Raw genomic sequence first — 20,050 nt, 5'->3', positions numbered from 1 at the left:
TCTTCTAGGACTATCAACAAAGGTATACATAAAGGAAAATGAAACTAACTTAATTTATCAGCAGATGTTGAACAACACTACCTGAAATTTTACCTTTTTTCTTAGGAAAACCAGAGTTGTATCTTGAGCAGATATCACTGCTAAGAACACTACCTAACCCAAGGACTATTTACTGTAACAAAGAGTTACCAATAAAAGTCACCTACTTCCTTGAGGAAAGGAGAATCTACAGCGAGGTACTTGGACACAATATAAAGGCAGAAGAGGTGGCGGTCGATGCCAGCCCCAGTCATGGCAAGACGATACAAGTGCTGATGTTTGGCAGCTGCCAGCTGAAACAACTTCAGCTTATTTTCAGTCTAACAAATAAAAAACAGATTAAGAAAACTCAGTTAAGTGAACTGCATTAATGATGGAGGTGCAGAAACTAAGTTACAGCAATTATTCTCAAGCATTGAGCACTTAAAGGTCAAGTACAAGACAACTGACCCCACATAGCATCCTCTGGCTTTTCAACCTCATGTACTCAATTTCAGGTATCAGCAAGTGCCAGCAAACTGCATAAAGAAAACTAATTTGTATTTTAAGTGTGATCTAACCCCACAATCTAACATGATTACAACTCAAGTTTGCTGCATTATTTATGGTTTCTAAAGACACTGGTCTTAAAGAGTTACAGAGAGCAAATCTCAATGTGATTTAAGAAAAACTCAAGCTGCCAGAGCTATTTTAGAAGGCAAACTGCCAACACTGAAGCTACAGAGGTCCAAAAATGCTGGTGATCAAAATCAACACACAAGAACAACTACTTCCTTCATGTGAATTATTCTTGCTTCCCCGTCAGAAAGGAAAGCTAAATTGGTATGAGATTAGTTGTTCTACAAATCTACGTTTGAGTTTAACAACTCACAAAAATTTCACAAGTGACCACTGTTTCCTGGAATTCAGGAATGGTAAATAATGGTATATTTGGTTATTTTCTGCCATTCTCTTTTGGTATGACCTAGAATTTCTGATGTATTGACAGAAAATGTGGACAATTACCTTATGCTGCTCTTTTTTCCTAAAAAAAGGCATCATTCTAAACGCTTAAAAACTATTTGCGGACTTATACGGTTGTCTAGTGGTAACTCATGTGACTTATAAATTATCACAGAATCACAGGTTGGCTGGGTTGGAAGGGACCTTAAAGATCATCTTGTTCCAACCCCCCTTGCCATGGGCAGGGATACCTTACACTAGACCAGGTTGCTCAGAGCCCCATCCAGCCTGGCCTTGAACACTGACAGGAATGGGACAGCCACAGCTTCTTTAGGGCAACTGTCCCAGTGCCCCACCACCCTCACAGCAAAGAATTTTTTCCTAATATCCAATCCAAACCTACTCTCCCAATTGTATAAGGCACCAACACCATGACCTTACACTTTCAGTTGCATCTTCCATGGCTTGAACAAAACGAGAGGACTCAACAGTGCACGAACGAACCGTCTCGGTCCTGCCTTCTCGGAACAAGCGTGTCATAGACGCTTCATATGTTAAAGAAAATTTTCCCATATCCTTGTAAAAGGGATAAACAAGAACATTAAGGTTAAGCCAGACTTGGCCCCTCTTTCTTAATCAACAGTCCAAGCTAAGCACACAGGCTATGAATCATTCCACAAATTAAACTCAACATTAAGTTTTCAGTAGTCCACCATTAGCCCACTTACCTGAAGATAATAAAGGCAAAAGTAAGAACAGAAGCAGGGTTTGATAAACACTAACAGAACAACCAGACTAGCAAGGACTACTCTCTGCATTTCATATTCAACCTTCTTCAGTTTATAAGAGAAGCTGAATGTTACCACACTGGTCTTTTTTACAACACACAACAGAGAAGGTGAACTAACAGAAGAAAACACAGGTAGGCATTTCTTGTTAATCTTCTTAGGGAGTGCCCATGACAACTGCATTATGTGTGACTCTAAACTAAAAGAGAAATTTAACATTGTTTACATTATGAACACAGCTAACTCGAAGTTTCATATCTTATTTCAAGTCCAAAATGCCTAGGGATAGACCAACTAAGCAGAAGAGAAAAAATTTAGTATCAATATATGAAACTTTGGAGAATTGTTTTCCAGCTAGTAATCTGTTTAGAGTTTGTATCAATTTCCACCAAATGTCTTTAATAACCATGTACAAGCAGTGCAAGATTACTGTGCACAGTCACATGTTTTAGTCACAAACATGTTATGCCCAGCTTAATGAGGTTCTGTAAGCCAGAAACAGTCTTTTCTTACCCGATAGTGAGCAAGCTGCAGGGCAAGCTGCACAAAGGCATCAGGGCTGGTTTTCATTTTCTTTATTAGTCCTTTCCCAAAAGCATCAAAGTAAAATGAACAGAAGTCCACATCATCTGCTAGAGCTACGGCAGTGCTCAGAGACTTCTCAATCACTTCTTGGCACTTAAAACAAACAAACAAACACCTGTATGTATACACACATGCATTCACGGCATTTGAGAGAACTGTTGAAAAAGTTCAAGTATTTTTAACTGATAAACAGGAAATGCTGCATTTATGCATGCCAGGAACATCATTACCTAAATAATCTCCCTTTAGAGAAAGAAGAGAAGCTATCTTTGCTAGAAAGATAAAATTCAAAAAGCCAATAAAAATGTTTTAAGCCAGTACACATCCAAAAATAACACTTAAAAAAAACCACCAGCATTAAAACTGTTCGGATCAGGAGAATATAAAAGAATGACCTACAGTTATAGAATGGCAAGAGTAGCGTGGCTTCCAAGCTGCCAGTGCTTAATTAAATATATCACCAACCATTACCTTTTTATTCAAAATTAAAATCCAAATAGGAGGTGGCAGTTTTTCTTGAACTCAGGCAAAAAAAACCAACTTAAAAAATCAAATCTTATTAGGCATGTATACAGAACTATGAACACGCAAAAAAAAGACAGCTATTCTAAAGGAACTGTTAAACAAGAGTATTTGTTGTGACAACAGTAATGAAACCCCAGCAAATAAAAGTTTCTTTTAATACAGTCACTATTTAGGTGGCCACTTATTTTTGACATACAGGCAACCAAGAAGGCTTCTAGTAAAATGTTGTCACTTCCCAGTCAGAATTTTTAAAGACTGATATTAAAATCCCCTGACTTTTGAAGCAAACTGACTAATGGCTACTGATGAAGTACACAACCTACAGGACTCAGAGGAATTTAAAGCTGATTTATAGGGTTATCAATAATTACATAAATGATTTGACCACTGGGGAAAAGAGAAGTTTCTTCCTCAAACCACTAAATCTTCTGTACTTACTTCTTCTGGAATTTCCCACTGCAGTTTAGTAGGAATAGGAATATTCGGATTGGTATCTCCTTTGCAATGGCCATCTGCTGAATAGCCCAGTTCAAGATACTCAGTTGCCATCACATTCTGCAAAGAATGATACTTCTTCAGAACTGCAACACATTACTTATTGCTGTGGAATTAGGATTTCATAGTGAAATCAATATAACCTATTTTCACTACACAGTGAAATACAACATACAACCTATTTCCAAATACTGAAAACAACTGCATGTGAAGCCCTCAGTTTTACCTTTCATTTTAAGGTATTTTTACTTGTGTTCTGAGTGGGAAGAACATCAGATGTGCACCAAACACTTTTTCAATTACACTGGTGCATTCTGTTAGATGCTACTGATTTAATCAAAAATTTTTCGATTCAAAACCCACCTCAAACTAAGTAGAAAACTAAACAGATAAACAGACTTAGATTTCACAATCTTTGTTCAATTTAGATTCTAGAGAATTTCTTCAAGTTTGTTATCTGTCAAAACTTACTCATCAAGAAGTAATTTATTTTAGAGTAAGTGCAAATCCCTGCAAGAATTCAATTATTTTTCAGATTAGTATCCCTTTCAAAATTGCAGTTTATTTTACATGTGCTCTAGAGCTCTTGGGTGGGAAAGAAGAATGTTTCCAAGATGAACAACACAACTTGAACAGACATAAAAGGCTCTGTCTTACAAGATATCAAGCATCCTCGATGTTAAAAAAAAAAAAAAAATCCAGAAACAACAAACCCACAAACAAACAAAAAGAATTACCAAAAGATTTGAATCTGCTCAATATGGAAAGAAAAAGCTTGATGATTTATTTCTAATCTCTTATTTTAATTTCATTTTCTCATTTGACTTAGTGGTCAGAACATGAAAACTATGAAATAAAGCTTAGTCCATTCTATTTTAAAAATAGACAATCTGTAAAAAGCTAACAACAGATAACTTTATAGAAAATAAAATCTTATTTTGTTTCAGTCATCCTTATTCTTAGCAGAAAATGTACCAACTAATATTAAGTACAGATATATGAACTAAAAAATACACTATCATTCATTAAAAGCAAAAAAAGTAACCCTCTTTCACTGAGATAGTCTACACTGCATTGTCAAGTCACTCTCAAATCAGTTTGGTCTTTTTCTTTCCCTGGGTGGAGAATGCAATGAGGCTTTTTTTTGTTCTTACACACATGGAAACACTTCTATAATAGAACTAGGAAATTACTTGGGGGACCAGTTTAGACCTAAGACCCATTTGCACAAATACATATGAAACTAAAATTAACTAATGCTTTTGAAACAGTTTTAATTGATTTGAGTCACATAATTGTTTATAGGTTTAAGCTTCAAAAAGAAAAAGGAAAAAAATCAAATAGGATTTCAAGTATTAAACTAAGCATATGAACAGACCTGGCAAAGTGCATTTATTCATTGCAAATAAATACAAGAGATAATGTCAACAGCATATCAATCTGCAGCTTATCAAACAATGCTCAGAGAAAAAGTTAAACTCTGTACAATTTTTTAAATTTTGAAAGTAAGCACAAGAAAGCTTAAGAGCTTTAGGAGCATGTGTATACAAAAATACAATGCCATATCAAAGAGGCAGCAATCCATGGATTTAAAACATAGAAAAGTTAGATGGGGAGCTGTATCACTTTCCTGTGGAAACAGCTAAGCTCACTAAAATGCTGTCCCTCAAAAAAGGCAGCCTCTTTAAGCAAAGATTTGGGTTCTTCTTCAAATTCTACAGTTGCTGTAGACATAGGCCCCTAGTCACTCATCAGCAACGTGCATGCAAGGGATTGAAAGGAGCTGCTGACCTTCAGGGCTGCTTCAAGACCACATCACATTATCATCTGCATTAGCTCTTGGTACCAAACACTCACCTCCCACAGGTGTCCAACAATAGGAGCATCTGCCCAGGAGTGCTCTGCATTCAGACCAATTCTGCCATTTTTGAATACTATAAGAGTGAATGTCTTATCAAACCACCTACAAAAGAAATCAAGGTTTTTTAATGGTTTTGTACATTTCAAAAGCACTTCTATATTGTAATTTCCTCTCTCTCTAAAATTCACATTCAAACGCAGTAGTTCTTATCCTTTTTTATTTAAGAACATTTAACTAAATAGTCAGAAACCTAAACCTCATGAAGTTCAACAAGGCCAACTACAAGGCCTTGCACCTGGGTCAAGACAATGCCCAGCATCAACAGACTGATGGATGAATGGATTTAGCAGCTCTTTAACAGTTTAAGCAAAAACTTATAAAATGAAGGCCTTGTTGCCTTTGTAAAATCATAGCTCAGGCCTGTTACTTTGGCTAGAGAAGGACTGTGAGAAAAGTCCGTGAGATGAAAAACAATTAGTTTTTACCCATGAGAATGTAGTATCAACAGAAGCATGAAAGTTAAACAGTAGAAGGAGAAAACAGCAACAGATCTGCACCTGTTACTTTTCTGAAAGCCTGAATGCTGATACTATAGGTAGCCAATGGTAGTATGCTGAAGTTAGTAATAGCCAGTGAGTCTATTGTAGTGAATATGTAACACGAATGGTAACGTACAAGGTGTACAACGTGTATAAAAGAGGCTGCTTTGTTTAATAAATGGCTTTTTGGCCCTTGAAAGAGGCACTGTCTGTGTGTGTCATGACCACCCCAACAGTGACACAGAGGACCTGGGAATGAAAAATTCATCATGAGCTGGCAATGTGCACTTGCAGTCCAGAAAGTCAATCATGCCCTGGGCTGTTTAAGAAGCAGTGTGGCCAGCAGGCGAGAGAGGGGATTCTGCCCCTCTACTCCACTCTGGTGAGATCCCACCTGGAGAGCTGTGTCCAGCTCTGGGGTTCTCAGCACAAGAAAGACATGGAGCTGTTAGACTGGGTCAGAAGGGAGTCATGAAAATGGCAAGAGTGCTGGAATACTTCTCCCATGAAGAAAGGCTGAGAGTCAGACTTACTGCTCAGTCTGGAGAAGTCTCTGAGAACACGTTCTTGCAGCCTTTCAACATATAAAGAGTGTTTATAAGAAAATCTGAGAAAGGCTTTTTAGCATGGCTCATAGTGACAGGACACAGGGCTACAGACACAAACTGAAAGAGGGTAAATTTAGATGTGTTATAACGGAGAAATATTTTTTACAATGGGCTTGTGAGACACTGGAACAGATTGTCCAGAGAATTTGTGGATGCCTTGTCATTGCAAATGTTCAAGGTCAGGTTGGACTGGGCTTTGAGCAGCCTGATGTCATGGAAGTTGTCCCCTTTCTGTTGCAAAGGGGGTTGGAACTAGATGATCTTTGAAGGTCCTTTCCAACCCAAACCCCTCTGTGATTCTATGGAATTTATAAACTTATAACTCATCACTAATTCATATGTATTAGCCAAATTCTAAAAAAAAAAAAGAGAAAGGTATTTTCCACGGAGTCGATACTGCACCTGTCATAACATCTGCCATGTATCAGTGATTTGGCATATGCATCCAGTGACCTCACTGGATCTTCTTTCCTGTACCCCTGCTCGATGTCATCCAATGTCACAAAAAATGCTGCTTTTTCAACAGCATCTAGGGACTGTTTGTTCTTTCCACAGCTAAAATAAGCCTGACGAGCCTTAGCCCATGGTACTCTGTAAAAAAAAAATTTGGTTTATAGCCAGATTACATAAATTTGGCTATGTTTTATTACACTTAAAATCACTATGAGACATTCCTCCTACTTCTGTGGTATTTGACACAATTACTTTCATTGCATTCAAACTATGGGAGCTGTGAACAGCTCTGACAGTACTTGTACAATGTAAACCTAGGAACCAATTCAACTCATCATCACACGTGCAAAACCTCATCCTCAGAAACTGAACATCTCTGCACATGCAATACCTAAAGCATGGATCATCTACACTTAAAACTAAACAAAAGAAAGTATCTATTACAAGGAAGAAGACAACAGTAAAAACAATAATCCACATATAGGGTTGCCACTGCAAAATTTCTTTAACTCCACATGGTTACAAATGACTGAAACACTGTTACACATCACCAATATACAAAATCAGTGACCAAGGTATACACAACTGACTGCAGACTATTTTAAAACTCCAAATCCAAAGTTCAATGACTGTGTTATGCAACAACTTCTAAATGCTAAACTTATTTAAAAAATAATAGCCACCATACCTATCTCCTGCAGTAAGAGCTGCAAGTTTCTCTTCACCAGGCTGAGGTTCTGAATCATCATCAAGAATTCTCTGTATTTGCTGTTCAATTTCTCGGGGTCTCAACAATCTGCCATCATGGTACAGCCACACTTTGAAGTACCGGCCCTTGTGATACACAACAATGTGTTTGCTGTCTTTCACATGCTGGAGGGTATCTAGAATTGCAATCACTCACATGAACACAAAGCTGAAGTCTCAAAACACTAATGCACTCAATGACATCAAATGCCCATTGCATGCACTACAACTTATTTCAGCATCCCATGTTATTTCATTACAAAGCATGAATCAGTCAAATACCCAGATCTGACAATCATTTGCGTATATAGCACCACCAGTTTGCACACTGGAGGCCAGTATTAAGCAACTAAAGCTGGATTTCTGTATCTGAAAAACAAGCACTAGTTGTGTAGTCTGGTGAAGCAGTCAGCAAAAGAACATCCTAGATGAGTATGAGGAAAGGTATTTTTAAATCTTTTGCATTCAGGTGCTAGACAACTCGTGAAGAGTCTTAAGAAATCCCAAATTTATACCATCAGCTTTTGTTTACATTTGTCCTGGCAGATGCAGAGTGAATACTCCATACATAGCCAAAATGTGTAATGCTATGTGAAGTAGAAGACTAGGCCACATTTTTTTCCTCATTTTCCTATCTATATGGCTTAACTGGGATAAGCCTGAATTTAATCATGAAGGCATTGTATCAAACCACAGGTGAAGTGGTTCACTCCACAGTGTGTTGTGTTAAAAATAATGAATATTTAACCACTGCTCAAGTGATAGGATAAAATGTTCATGAAGATTTTACCACCAGTTAATATGAACACATGTCAAAAATTTTTTTCCCTTTTTTTTCTTTAGGAATATAATATATATAAAATAATTGAAAACGGGGTACAAGGAATGAAGCTGCTCATGACAATGTGTGAAAAATGGTTTTGCAACTCACTTAGACATATACAGAATGACACAATTGTTTTTCCTTCAGAAAAACAGAAACAAAGAAAAATTGAAAAAGTGTAATAAGAAATGTGACATGCTTAGGAGGAAAATAAGATTATTATCATACTGACAGTTAATTTGAAAGACTTTAAACAGGAGAACTGAGGAGAACTAAGATACAGAGGATGTATTTTAATCAGGTGTTAGTTAGAATGAGCCACTTCTACATTTTTGTGCAAAACTCATTTTAGACTGAAAGAACACCAAATACAACGCCAAATGTAAATTGTTTATACCTTTTATTTTATTGAGGACAGGGAAGGGGCAAGGGTTGCACTCTCAGTACATCAAGTATTGAAGTATTCTAAATAATAGTAGCTCATAGACTACAGTTTTCCAACAGAGATTTATAAAACTGCTCATCCATTTAAGCTACTGGTTATGACAGGGAGTAATCACACCAAGAATGTTCTTTTCTTCACTTTGCAGATAAAGCTGGCTGAGGCACAGCTGAAATAAAATTCCTCAACAATCTAGCAAAGTCCTTATCTGACACGTGCACCTCCTGCTTTATCCACTACTCAATGCCACTTCTCCCCCTTATCCAACTTCATACAGCACAGCAAACATCAGCCCTTCAGCAGGGAAGAGTGGGCACATCCCAGTGTTCAGAAACTCTTTGTTTTGAATTCTGTAGTTGAGTGGGAGTAACATGCTCAAAGGCAGTTTGAAAGCTTAGAGTGAGTTACAGGTCTCACAGAAAGTAAACCAAACATATCCTGTCTTCAAGTGACAGCCTGTCCATGCACTCCCAATGGAGGTGACTGAACAGTAACTCCTGCTTGTATTTCACTGTGATCCTGCCACAATGATGCACTGTTGGATAAACATGTGACATCTGCTCTAAGAGGCTCTTCAGCATATGACATGATCAGAGAAGCCTAGATACAGCTTAAGCTTTTGTAGAAAAACACAAGAGCACAAGTCTCCACTAAAATCTGCTGTGAAGTTCTCAAAGAGTAAGAAAATGAATAGCAATGTTTTCTTCCACCTGCTGATCACAAATGGTAAGTCCTTCTAGATGCAATCTGACTCTTTTTACAGTGACGAAACTTAGGAAAAACAAAAAAAAGGCAACAAAAAATGCCACTTTTAATATTAAGACCTCAAAAAGCATCTTAAGCTTGGGAAAATGGAGAAAAGTAAACGTTATTTATAAATTAAAAAACAGGGCAGACAACAGTATCTTGAAGTTCGTTTTTTAAGTAAAGGAGAAAGACCACTGAAAAAGCTTCCAAATCTTCTTAAAATGAAAAACATCCAGGCACTCTACAGCAATCCATTACATCTTGAGTCTTGGAACACAGTATTGATGTACACTTGTGCCACTCAGATCTTTATCTGGAAACCAGATTTTTAGTAGAAAAGACACTAAGCCCTTAACTCAATCAAGGTGCTCATTCTCCTTGGCTGGCCTTGCTTACCTGATTCCTCTCCCGGGATACGGGAAGTATTAAACATCCTTTCCCACTGAGCTGAGCAGAGTGGAACAGTAGATCCCATCAGAAGAATCTGTGATGCAAACATACATTCAAATGTCATTTTGCATATACGCTTGGAAAATTAAGAAGTAAAGAAAAAACCCCTAGATCTGGTTAAACACAGGCTTCAGAATAATGAGATTTATAATGTATTAATGCAGTGTAGAGCTTTTTCCTCCTTGCTCACCATCTTTCCTTGAAGTACATTTGAAGGATTCCATGGACATTCCAGTAGCATGATTTTTTCCCCTCCTACCAAAAGCTCACCCTTCCTGAGGGAAGACTGAAGCTAGCTAGCATCTGAAATCCAAAGTGCTCTCCATGGCTGGTCTGGATGCAAAACTTACACATGCAACATGCATTACCCCTCAATTAATCCTTTTAAGCTGTTTATGGTTGTGTAGGAACAAAAGTTCACATTTCTCAGATTCGGAGTTCTGTACAACTAATCACATCCCTTCCACAACCTCGATTAAAACTACTTAATTGTTTGCTACAATACACAGCCACTGGACAGAACAGAAGCTCAAACGGGATTTAGCTTGCCTATCTTTGCTACCCAGAAATTAGTGCAACACAGGATTTTATCATCATCTTAAGCTCCCACTGGCCCCCTCTTGGTGTCAAGTGGCCTCCAGTCCTTTAACCCAACCTTCCTGTATTGTATCCAGCCAATTCTGTATTTTTCATAGCTGGTAGTTTCTGCCCATGTGCAATTCAAGTGACAGCCGAGGTGATTGGGACCACAAAAATTAGTAACAGTAAGACAATTCCACTCCTCTCCCATTCTGAAAACTGATCAACTTCTCATAGACTGTGCTGGAAAAAGATCAAACAGCCATTTAAACTGATATACATACTGGCTTGATTTCTTGTCTGTCCAGTTTTTTCCGATAGAGCAGGATGGCATGGATAACATTACCAGCTCTAGCTGCCTGCAGAGTTGTGGGATACAAAGAAAGGAAGTCCTATAAAGTAGAGAAGAATCATAAGCTAATGATTACCAGACTACATTTAAAGAACAAACCCTGATTGTACTTCTCATCCACATTCTTAAAAGTTTATTCTGGACAATACAGAGAAGGCTTTAAAATATATAAAGTGCACAAATACAGTGAGCTGATGAAACTTTTCTTCAGCAGTCACAATCTCCTTAAACATTACTAATCATTTGAGTAGAAAAGACAATGCTACATAAAACTTGATCCGAGACCATCATATTTATTTTTTCCTTTTTATTTTAGAGTCTTTTACAATTTTACTTCCTGTACAGGCATTTACTAGTATGAGCACACACCTCCTTCAACTGTGTTACCCATGAAGTTTTACATGGAGCTTTTGAAAGATTGCTTTTTACAGTAAAGACAAAACTGTTTAAGTCATTACTGCATGAGTTTGCCAAAGTGGCAGCTGTGCTAGGGTTGTTAAGATAGGTGTACTTGAAGTACTTCAAGCACATGACATACTTGAAGGTACCTGAAGATACTGGCTGCAGGTTATACTAGAAGAAAAATGAAGGTTGCATACTCAGTGGCAACAGATTTCTAAGCAGAACAATGCCAAGAAGCAAGAGCTGCCAGAAATGTTTATAGGATTCACCTACCATTGCAAAATAGTTACTATTAACCATAATCGGTCCACGTCCTCTAAGGTAGATATATTCTTCCCACCAGTCACTAACCTGCAGCAGGAAGGAAAAACAAAAGCAGTCAAATCCCATGATCTCCACAGTTTATGTCTTCCATGTTGATGGCTCCACAAGACAACATTCCACACAGAAGCAGGAAGGAAACTGCTACTCTGCCTCCCTACTTAAAACAGACAACCACCCCCCGCCCCGCTATTTTCTATCAAGCTTCAGGGAAAACAAGGAAAAAAAGGGGTGAGAGAACTAAATTAAATTCAGCTATATCTTGCTGATAAGGTTCCAAAGAAGTCATGATCTCCACATAATATTTAAAATGTCCTGAATGTTTAAATATATTATATTTATAATATATTTAATATTTAAAATGTCTCCTGAATGCTTTACAGCCTTTGCCAGGACAGATTAGGCTACCTGGGCACTATTATGGCAGATAATATATCAAGAAGGAATTGCATTACAGGTCTCACTATGATGTTGGGGGTTGGATTTTCTTTTTGGTAGGAAAAAAAAAGAAAAAAAAGAAAAGATAGGCCCAACACTGTATTGCTACAATTCTTTACTTTTCTTACATATGCCTCAGCTGCTTTATATTAAAAAATTGTTCTAAATCATTCTTCTAAACTACCTAGGTAGTCAGGCCCATTATTGAGGTATCAAGCTCAAAAGGCAAATAAACAAACCCCAAAAGCAATCCTAACAGCAAAATGCTCCAGAACAACAAAATGCAAAATAAGGATTCATTTTTTCAAGTTTCATTCACCTTTGCTCACCACACTGTTTACCAAATCACACAAATTATTTATGTGTAAAGTCACAAGTACTTAAAAAAATATTAAGCAGTTTCAATTTCCTGCTTTTACATTTCAGAAATAATAGAACTTAAGCCAAAAAGAGCCCCAGGGAACAAATGATGTAATTTGAACAACTAAGCCTTCTATTTATCTACTCACATAATTGGTGGCCCACCAGGATTTTAGCTTCAAATACCATTGAAGCCTTGGTCCCAAATTAAATGCAAAATCTTTGGCAAGACCCTCCATTCTTTTGAACTCCTCATCATCCATAAGTGGTCGAACTGACTCCAGATACTGGAACACAGGAAAAGAATCAGCATCAGTAGAGGAATTAATACATAGCTTCTCACCATTCCTACATAAAGCACTCTAACAGTAAACAAAGATTATCCAGTCTAAATTCATAAGGCTGCAAATACTATATTCAAACTTCAAAAAATAAGGTATTTTTTCAGACATTTGTCAGCAAAACACAAGTGGAAGAGGTAACTTTTCTAGATATTTTCCTTTTCAAAGGATAAGACCTGCTGCTTCTCCAGTAGCAGAGATTTTCTTATTCTCTAAAAATCAAACCTTCAGTTTCTGTGACATACCGTCACATTTGCACACTTTACTACAAGGTTTTGTGTCATAACACACCATTTAATAACACACACTGTACAGCCTGTGGAGGATCACAAAAGTGCTGTGCTTCAAAAACCCTGGATATTACACTTTGTGGCACAGCCTTACAACAACAGGCATCATGTCATCCAGTGGGAATCACACTGGCTTCAAACTGTCACCAGTTTCACTGGTTTGTCACAGCCTTCATTTTAATCTCCATGCAGAAGTTTGAACCTGTTACACTATATTAGTACCACGATGCAGTATTTCATGAGACATGGCAAAAACACCCCAAAAGGCATCTAAGTATGGATTCTGTGTTACTGAAGAAAATAAATTGATGAATGTACATACCCTGTTAACTGTGTCTTTAACAGCTGGAACTGGCAATCGTGGTAAAGATGTCTGGAAACTGTACAACATGGGCTTACGCCCTGAGAAGAGTTTTACAAGGGCCTGAAGAAAAGCAAAACCAAAATACACACATCAAATTATTAGGTTCAACAAAAGAAAAATGACAGATTAAATGTGTAATGTAACTCACAGTCCTTTGCACTGGTAAATTATACTGTACTAGGTTTAGGAAGCTACCATATTTATCACTGTTTCACAAGTTAAAAAAGGCCTTGACAGAAACTAACTTCCTAAAAGTTAAACAACATGTCAGTGAAAGAGCAAGATAGGCATGGTCATTCCTGACTTCCCAGTCATTTTCCTGTCACAGACAAGATTGCTGTTCATGTATTGCACACCTTGATCTCAATATAAAGACAGTTACTTAGCACTTCTTCATACATTCCCTCTGGAAAGATTAAAAAGACCAAGTCTACCAGTTGATCTTTTACTATACTACACAGTAGATACTACAAACATATCTGAATTGTGCTTCAAAACACAATCATTATCAAGCCTGTGACTCACCTGAAGTCTCTAGATAACTACAGTACTCTTTAAAAGTAATACTTATGCTTTGGTATCATGGTCTATTGTTTTCCAAAGTTACAGCTCAACATCAATAATAGGGCTGTGGTTAATTCAAGCATGAATCAATGTCAGGTAGTCTACTGCATGATTTGAACATACCAAATTGTGCAAGCATGCCAGTGTTATACTCAGTGCTTGTGTTACAAAACCCCCAGCAACAAAACAAAAAAGCCAGAGACAACTTAGCTTCAGATATTATCCTGTTCCATAGGAGAGTGAAAACAGAAGCAGCATTTCTGTCTACCACCACTTTTCAGCTGCAGCACACACTAAGCTGGAATTCTAGACCATGCAACTTCCAGGCTACTCACAAAAGGATTTTGATACTGCCACCTTATTTCAGCATGAAAGTAAGGTCAAGTGTTACACAAACAATCCAGTGGAACTTTTATTGTCAAAGTGTAATCTTGGTCCAATACACAGGATAGTATACACAAGCCAACAGACAAGACAAAATAAAACAGGGGATGTCATTTCACTACTAAATTCTGAAAACTTCTACCAAAACTGTTAGAAGGCAGAGTTTTTCCTCCCTCTCAGTTTCCTGGGTCAGCACAGCTAGAGAAGATAATTTTAGGCAGCACAAAAACAACTAAGAATTGCACAGTATTACCAGCAACAAAGACCGCCCTGCAAATGAATCTGTATCAGAGCCATCAGAAGCCACAGTGATCTGCCCAATGAAATCTAGTTGTGCTTCAGGACAAGATAATTTTGAAAACGGGCGGGAAAGAAAAAGCTCAGCTTTTCATCAGGAAATCTAATTTCGTACTTAGAGACAATTTTATTCCAGAACTCTTAAGCCATAAAAGGCTAAAATTAGCCTTTTCAGAGAGTACTTGCTCAACTGCAAAAAAACCAGCAAACACATTTCACAGTATCTCTTAAGAAAACTCGTAATAGAGAACTTACAATAGCTTGAGACCAATAAAGTGATCTGACAGACACACACATTTTGTTACATCTCTGATTTCATACACAGACATGACAAATAATGTCATTCTAACGTACGTTGCATTTGTTCACGCATTATTACCACTTTTAAATTAATTTTTTAAAACAGCAACTAATATTTGGATCTTCCCCTTAATACGGATACAGGAAATGTGACTTTACAAGGTGAAATATGCTGATTAAAAGTGCCACCAGACTTCCAACCAGCCTGAAAAAATACTTTGTACTGTGACTAAAATCAGAGTTCAAGTTTTTGATCTGCATGACCATTTGAAGAGAAAACAGTACTAGAAAGCTAAGCTAGTCGGAGCTGTTTCACTAGTGAAGCCAGTCTTCTCTTTTGTTGGGTCTGGTTAAATAGACCTCCATAGTAAGTATAGATGAGACACTGTTGGGCAAACACCTCTAATGTTCTGTATTTTTAAAACATATATAATACACAGTAAAATACATATGCAACATATATGATAGACAAAATTTATAAATACAATATGCAACAAAGCATGGTAAGTAGCATTACAGTTCGTACTGTTTTAAGGTTGGGAAGGCAATATTAAGAGCTTTAAAGTATCTATCTGGTAGGACATGCCGAAAACCAAGGCAGCTACAGCTCCAAGCAATTGACAGAAAGAGCCTTACCATTCAGAGCCTCTGGACTGTATGAATTTGAGTCACGAGGCTGATACCGCTTCCAGGAGAAACCACCAATTAGAAATTCCATTTGTAACAGATAAACATTAAACTCTATTTTAGTGTACACCATTCTGGACACCTGCCCTTGAACATCTCCCATAGTAAATCATGACCTGTGCTTAGTTTAGTGTACATCCGCTCGTTTTTGAGGCTGCAGAGACTAATTTTAGCACAGTATAGAAATGAAGCTATTTCTACAACAATATGGGCAAAAGTGAGATGGAACAACTGAGTCCAAGTAGTAAAACCCCACTTCATCTCTTGCAGCACCTACATCTCCTACATTTTCTCACTTTATACCTATCACATCCTCTAAGAATCCTTTTCCAAAGCACCACAACAACCCACAGGAGAAATGCCACTCTCACCTTATCCTTATCTGAAAACTGCGTAACATGTTACCTACATCTTATGCTTCTTCCCTAACCCATTTTGGAGGCATACAAATAAATCAATTGAAAGGACATTCAATAATATTTTCTTGAAGCATGAGAATAATTTTATAATGGATGACTAGAAACCCTAACACTACAACAAAGAATTAGGGGAGCACTTTCTGAGAGGATAAGATTCTTTGGTGCTTGCAGCCCAAGATCTTTAAGATGTACTTGCACATAGAGAAAAAGTAGGTATTGAGTCACACAGGCCCAAGGTGTTGGCAAATTTAGAAGTTATTCTTGAAGTGTTTACTCTTCTTTCTAGAAGACCATAATGAATAGTTTATTTACAGCATTAGAAGCTGACAGTAGAAATAGCTACCTAACAGCCTCCTGTCCCATGACACAAAAAACACAAGAAAGGAATAAAACTACAAAATTTTCTCTTAGGGCTTTGAATACTGATCAGTTAGAAGTTAAGATGAAACGAAGCCAACATATCCTTACCATCCACAACCTGGTGCCAGCAGTAAGCTTGCCATGCTCAGAGAACATCCAACCATGGTAGGAGAGCAGCATTTTCAGGGAGTAGCGCATTGTGACAATAAGGGCAACCCAAAGCCCTGTGCCAAAAAGTACTCCACTCACAATGTTCTGTGTTTGGTTTGACATATAGCCACTGTTGAAAACAAAAGCCAGCATACGTCAGTTAGTGTCCATTTAAGTTCCAAAGAGAAGCTGGTATTGCAAGCAGAAGTCTAACAGTACTACAGGCAGGCCTTACACAAGCTTTATGCCGGCTTACCCTGCTTTCATAAATTCCTTTCCAAACACCTTTTCATGCAGCAACATCAAAGGCCATAAAAGTTCCTAAATGTGCTTCCCAAATACCCAGAAAACAATGCAGCAATACTGGCACAACCACCTTCCTATTTCATATCCTCATACATCTGTTTATTTGGCTTACCATGTCAAAAACATACTGTTCCAAAATGGATACATTTTAACAGGAACTTTAAGAGTAGCTGCAAATAAAACGGATCTCCCTTTAGAGGAACAGCAACCTTTCAGCCTACTTACGTTGTATCAAGTGTTCGGTTGATCTTAGCTATTATTCCTAAGGAAGGATCAATTTTGGCATACATTGTTGACATCACACCCACAACTACAATAAGCCAGCTAGATGGGCTCGCAGGATAAACGCCGGTGATAATTCCATTCTGGAAAGAAAAGCCTTCACATAATTTTTTCATACCAAAGTGATTGACTTCATATTACCACGGAAAGAAACAAAAATCAACACATTTAAGTCATTTAGTTATAAACAAGTACTTAAGATTATCCAACATTTTCTTACATATGATTATCTCAGGAGGTAGGGAATGGATTTGCTTAAGTTTGATTACTACAGAAAATTGTAACAATGTTATCAACAATGAAAGGAACTTTTACATTCTCTTGTAGAAATCACTGATCCTGCTGCAAGTCTTACTAAAAATACTGAAGCTAACAACTCTAAAACAAATGACACTTCAATAATTTCAACTTACACTGAGTTAGACCTTTCTGCATGAATACATGGCAAAAATATTCTACTGAACAAGACATTGAGAACCAGAATTAATTTTGTTTTATATAATTTAAACGGTCCTTGTCATAGCTTTATAAGAAAATTTTAGTAAGATTGCTGTTAACATGTTTATGTTTTTGAAAGAAATGTGGAATACAGCCTGTAGCTTATGTAGTTTGCTACTAATGAAACAGATACTTACAATTATAATCTCATGAACAAAACAATAAATTCACAGCAAACAAATCATCATCAAATACCTCATCAGAAACAATACTACTTAGCCTAAATAAAGAGTGGAGCCTTGTACCTCTAAGAGGTATGACACTAAAGGTCACAACTAGTTGTATTTTTGACTTCTGCTAAAATATTACATAATTACACGGCACACTTTGAAGAGAATGGAGTCAGTTAAAGCTGTTGTTAATTTCTGCATCTGCTTCATCTTGCTTCCATAGAAAAAATCAAAAATATGCACCCTTTCAGTCTACATAGTATCACCCAGTGCTATCTTCCTCAGTACCCCTTGTCCTCACTAAACCCCACATAAGTCTTTCACAATGAGGAACTTCACTTACCATAAAGAAAAAAAAAAAAAATCTATTTTCCCTAACAAAGTTCAGTAAATTCATAAAACATTAAATAACCCTGAAGTTTGGTGGACTTCACTAGTTTAGCATACCTTGAATCTGATGAACTTCTTCTTCCATGAATAGACACCAGACAGGTAAATCTGTTTGAGTGCCTCATGGCTCATACGCAGGTCAATCCCATCTGGAGTTACTGTAAATTGAAAAGCTACTGCCTGATGAGCTTCCGCCATTTTCAGAGAGAGTTCTGCCAAAAAACAAAGTTAAAAACAAGTATTTCCTTCTTGTCCAAAGGAACCAGGACCTAGCCCATTTCTAGCAAGATATTTTCTACACCATAATTTTGGCAAAGATCTCCAAATATGAAAAATTTACGTACAGTACTTGCCTTTTCCTTACAGGCTATGCTTGTGCTTCAGTCTGAGTGTCCTGAAGGTTAATTAAGGCACCTCTTCTAACCACAACAGCTGCAAACAGAAACAAAACACTCGAGTAACTTGGGTGTTTTGGCAGCATCACAGATAGCTGCATATCACCTAATACATGCAATACATAAAAAAATCAGAGCAGAACAGAAAGTGAAAGCCATGGCATTTAGAAAAGCATATCACAGGTATACAGCATCTTACTTCTCGAAGAAAATTCAGATGTTTTATTTGAAACAAAATGTATCTAAAGTTTTCACCTCAGCTGGAAGAACAAAGCTGCTGCTGGCCATGTCTTCTCCCAAAATTTTTTTCATATCCTAATTTCAAACTGATTACTCAAAGCAATAAGAGACTATAGACCCTGTGGCTCCGTGCTGTGACTGGCAAATAACTAAGAAAATCAAAACTATGCAGAGTTGAGGAAACCAAATTACAACTGTCAGAAAAATTACCTTCCCATAGAAATTTGAAATTATGATGAAATTTCATGGAATTGCAGCTCAGTTTAACTGCCCAAACAAGTATCAACAACCATGCCAATATAGACAGAAGACAATTATACTGGGCAGCCATAAAAGACTCAAACAAAAACAACTGGAAGTTAAAACAGGAATGGAAACCCAATGGAGCCCCAAGAATCCCACCATGTGCCTGAGAGTGTTGTGCAAATGCCTCTTGAACTCTGTCAGGCTTGGGGCTGCAACCATATCCCTGGGGAGCCTGTGCCAGTGCTCAACCATCCTCTAAGTGAAGAACCTTTTCCAAATATCTAACCTAAACTTCCCCAAAAGAGCTTCAGGCTGTTCCCTCGGATCCTGTCACTGGCCACCAGAGAAGAGATCAGTGCCTGCTCCTCCTCCTTCCCTCACAAGAAGTTGCAGGCTGCAATGAGGTCTCCCCTCAGTCTCTTCTTCTCCAAGCCAAGCAGCCCAAGTGACCTCAGCCACTCCTTGTATCATTACCCCTCTAGACCCTTCACCATCCAGAGACCCTCTGGACACTCTCTAATAGCTTTATATCATTTTTATACTGTGGCACCCAAAACTGCCCCAGCACTCGAGGTGAGGCCGCCCCAGTGCAGAGCAGAGCAGGACAGTCCCCTCCCTTGCCCGGCTGGCCATGCTGTGCCTGATGTACCCCGGGGCACGGGTGGCCCTCCTGGCTGCCAGGGCACTGCTGACTCAGATTCAACTTGCCAGTGAGCAGGACCCCCAGGTCCCTTTCTACAGTGCTGCTTTCCAGCACCTCATTCCCCATCTGTGCACACATCCAAGGTGCACCCCAAACCAAATGCAGAATCTGGCACTTCCCCTTGTTAAACTTGTTGGAAATTCCATAGCTTTTCTTAGTTTCTGTAAC

The 20,050-nt window shown here is 37.9% G+C and overlaps 1 protein-coding gene across 4 annotated transcripts in view; it reads right to left on the bottom strand.

Moving 5' to 3' along the window:
• The window catches only part of CPT1A (carnitine palmitoyltransferase 1A), a 60,253-nt gene that overhangs the window by 7,555 nt on the left and 32,648 nt on the right, over nt 1–20,050 (bottom strand). For 3 of the 4 annotated variants that reach the window (XM_048307450.1, XM_048307452.1, XM_048307454.1), the window contains 16 exons: nt 18,652–18,730; nt 18,356–18,510; nt 17,184–17,323; nt 16,611–16,782; nt 13,450–13,551; nt 12,646–12,783; nt 11,651–11,728; nt 10,908–11,015; nt 9,991–10,078; nt 7,524–7,719; nt 6,785–6,973; nt 5,232–5,337; nt 3,318–3,434; nt 2,283–2,447; nt 1,423–1,557; nt 207–359 (listed from right to left, as the gene is read on the bottom strand). In XM_048307450.1, the coding sequence (XP_048163407.1) occupies nt 207–359; nt 1,423–1,557; nt 2,283–2,447; nt 3,318–3,434; nt 5,232–5,337; nt 6,785–6,973; nt 7,524–7,719; nt 9,991–10,078; nt 10,908–11,015; nt 11,651–11,728; nt 12,646–12,783; nt 13,450–13,551; nt 16,611–16,782; nt 17,184–17,323; nt 18,356–18,496 (2,028 nt within the window). In that variant the 5' untranslated portion in view covers nt 18,497–18,510; nt 18,652–18,730. Of the gene's footprint in view, nt 1–206; nt 360–1,422; nt 1,558–2,282; nt 2,448–3,317; nt 3,435–5,231; nt 5,338–6,784; nt 6,974–7,523; nt 7,720–9,990; nt 10,079–10,907; nt 11,016–11,650; nt 11,729–12,645; nt 12,784–13,449; nt 13,552–16,610; nt 16,783–17,183; nt 17,324–18,355; nt 18,511–18,642; nt 18,731–20,050 lie in introns of all 4 variants that reach the window. The other variant, XM_048307451.1, reaches the window with a different exon arrangement.

The sequence above is a fragment of the Corvus hawaiiensis genome, chromosome 6 (assembly GCF_020740725.1).
Source record: "Corvus hawaiiensis isolate bCorHaw1 chromosome 6, bCorHaw1.pri.cur, whole genome shotgun sequence".
In the NCBI taxonomy this organism is placed as follows: domain Eukaryota; kingdom Metazoa; phylum Chordata; class Aves; order Passeriformes; family Corvidae; genus Corvus; species Corvus hawaiiensis.
This window is presented reverse-complemented; position numbering and strand designations above follow the sequence as displayed.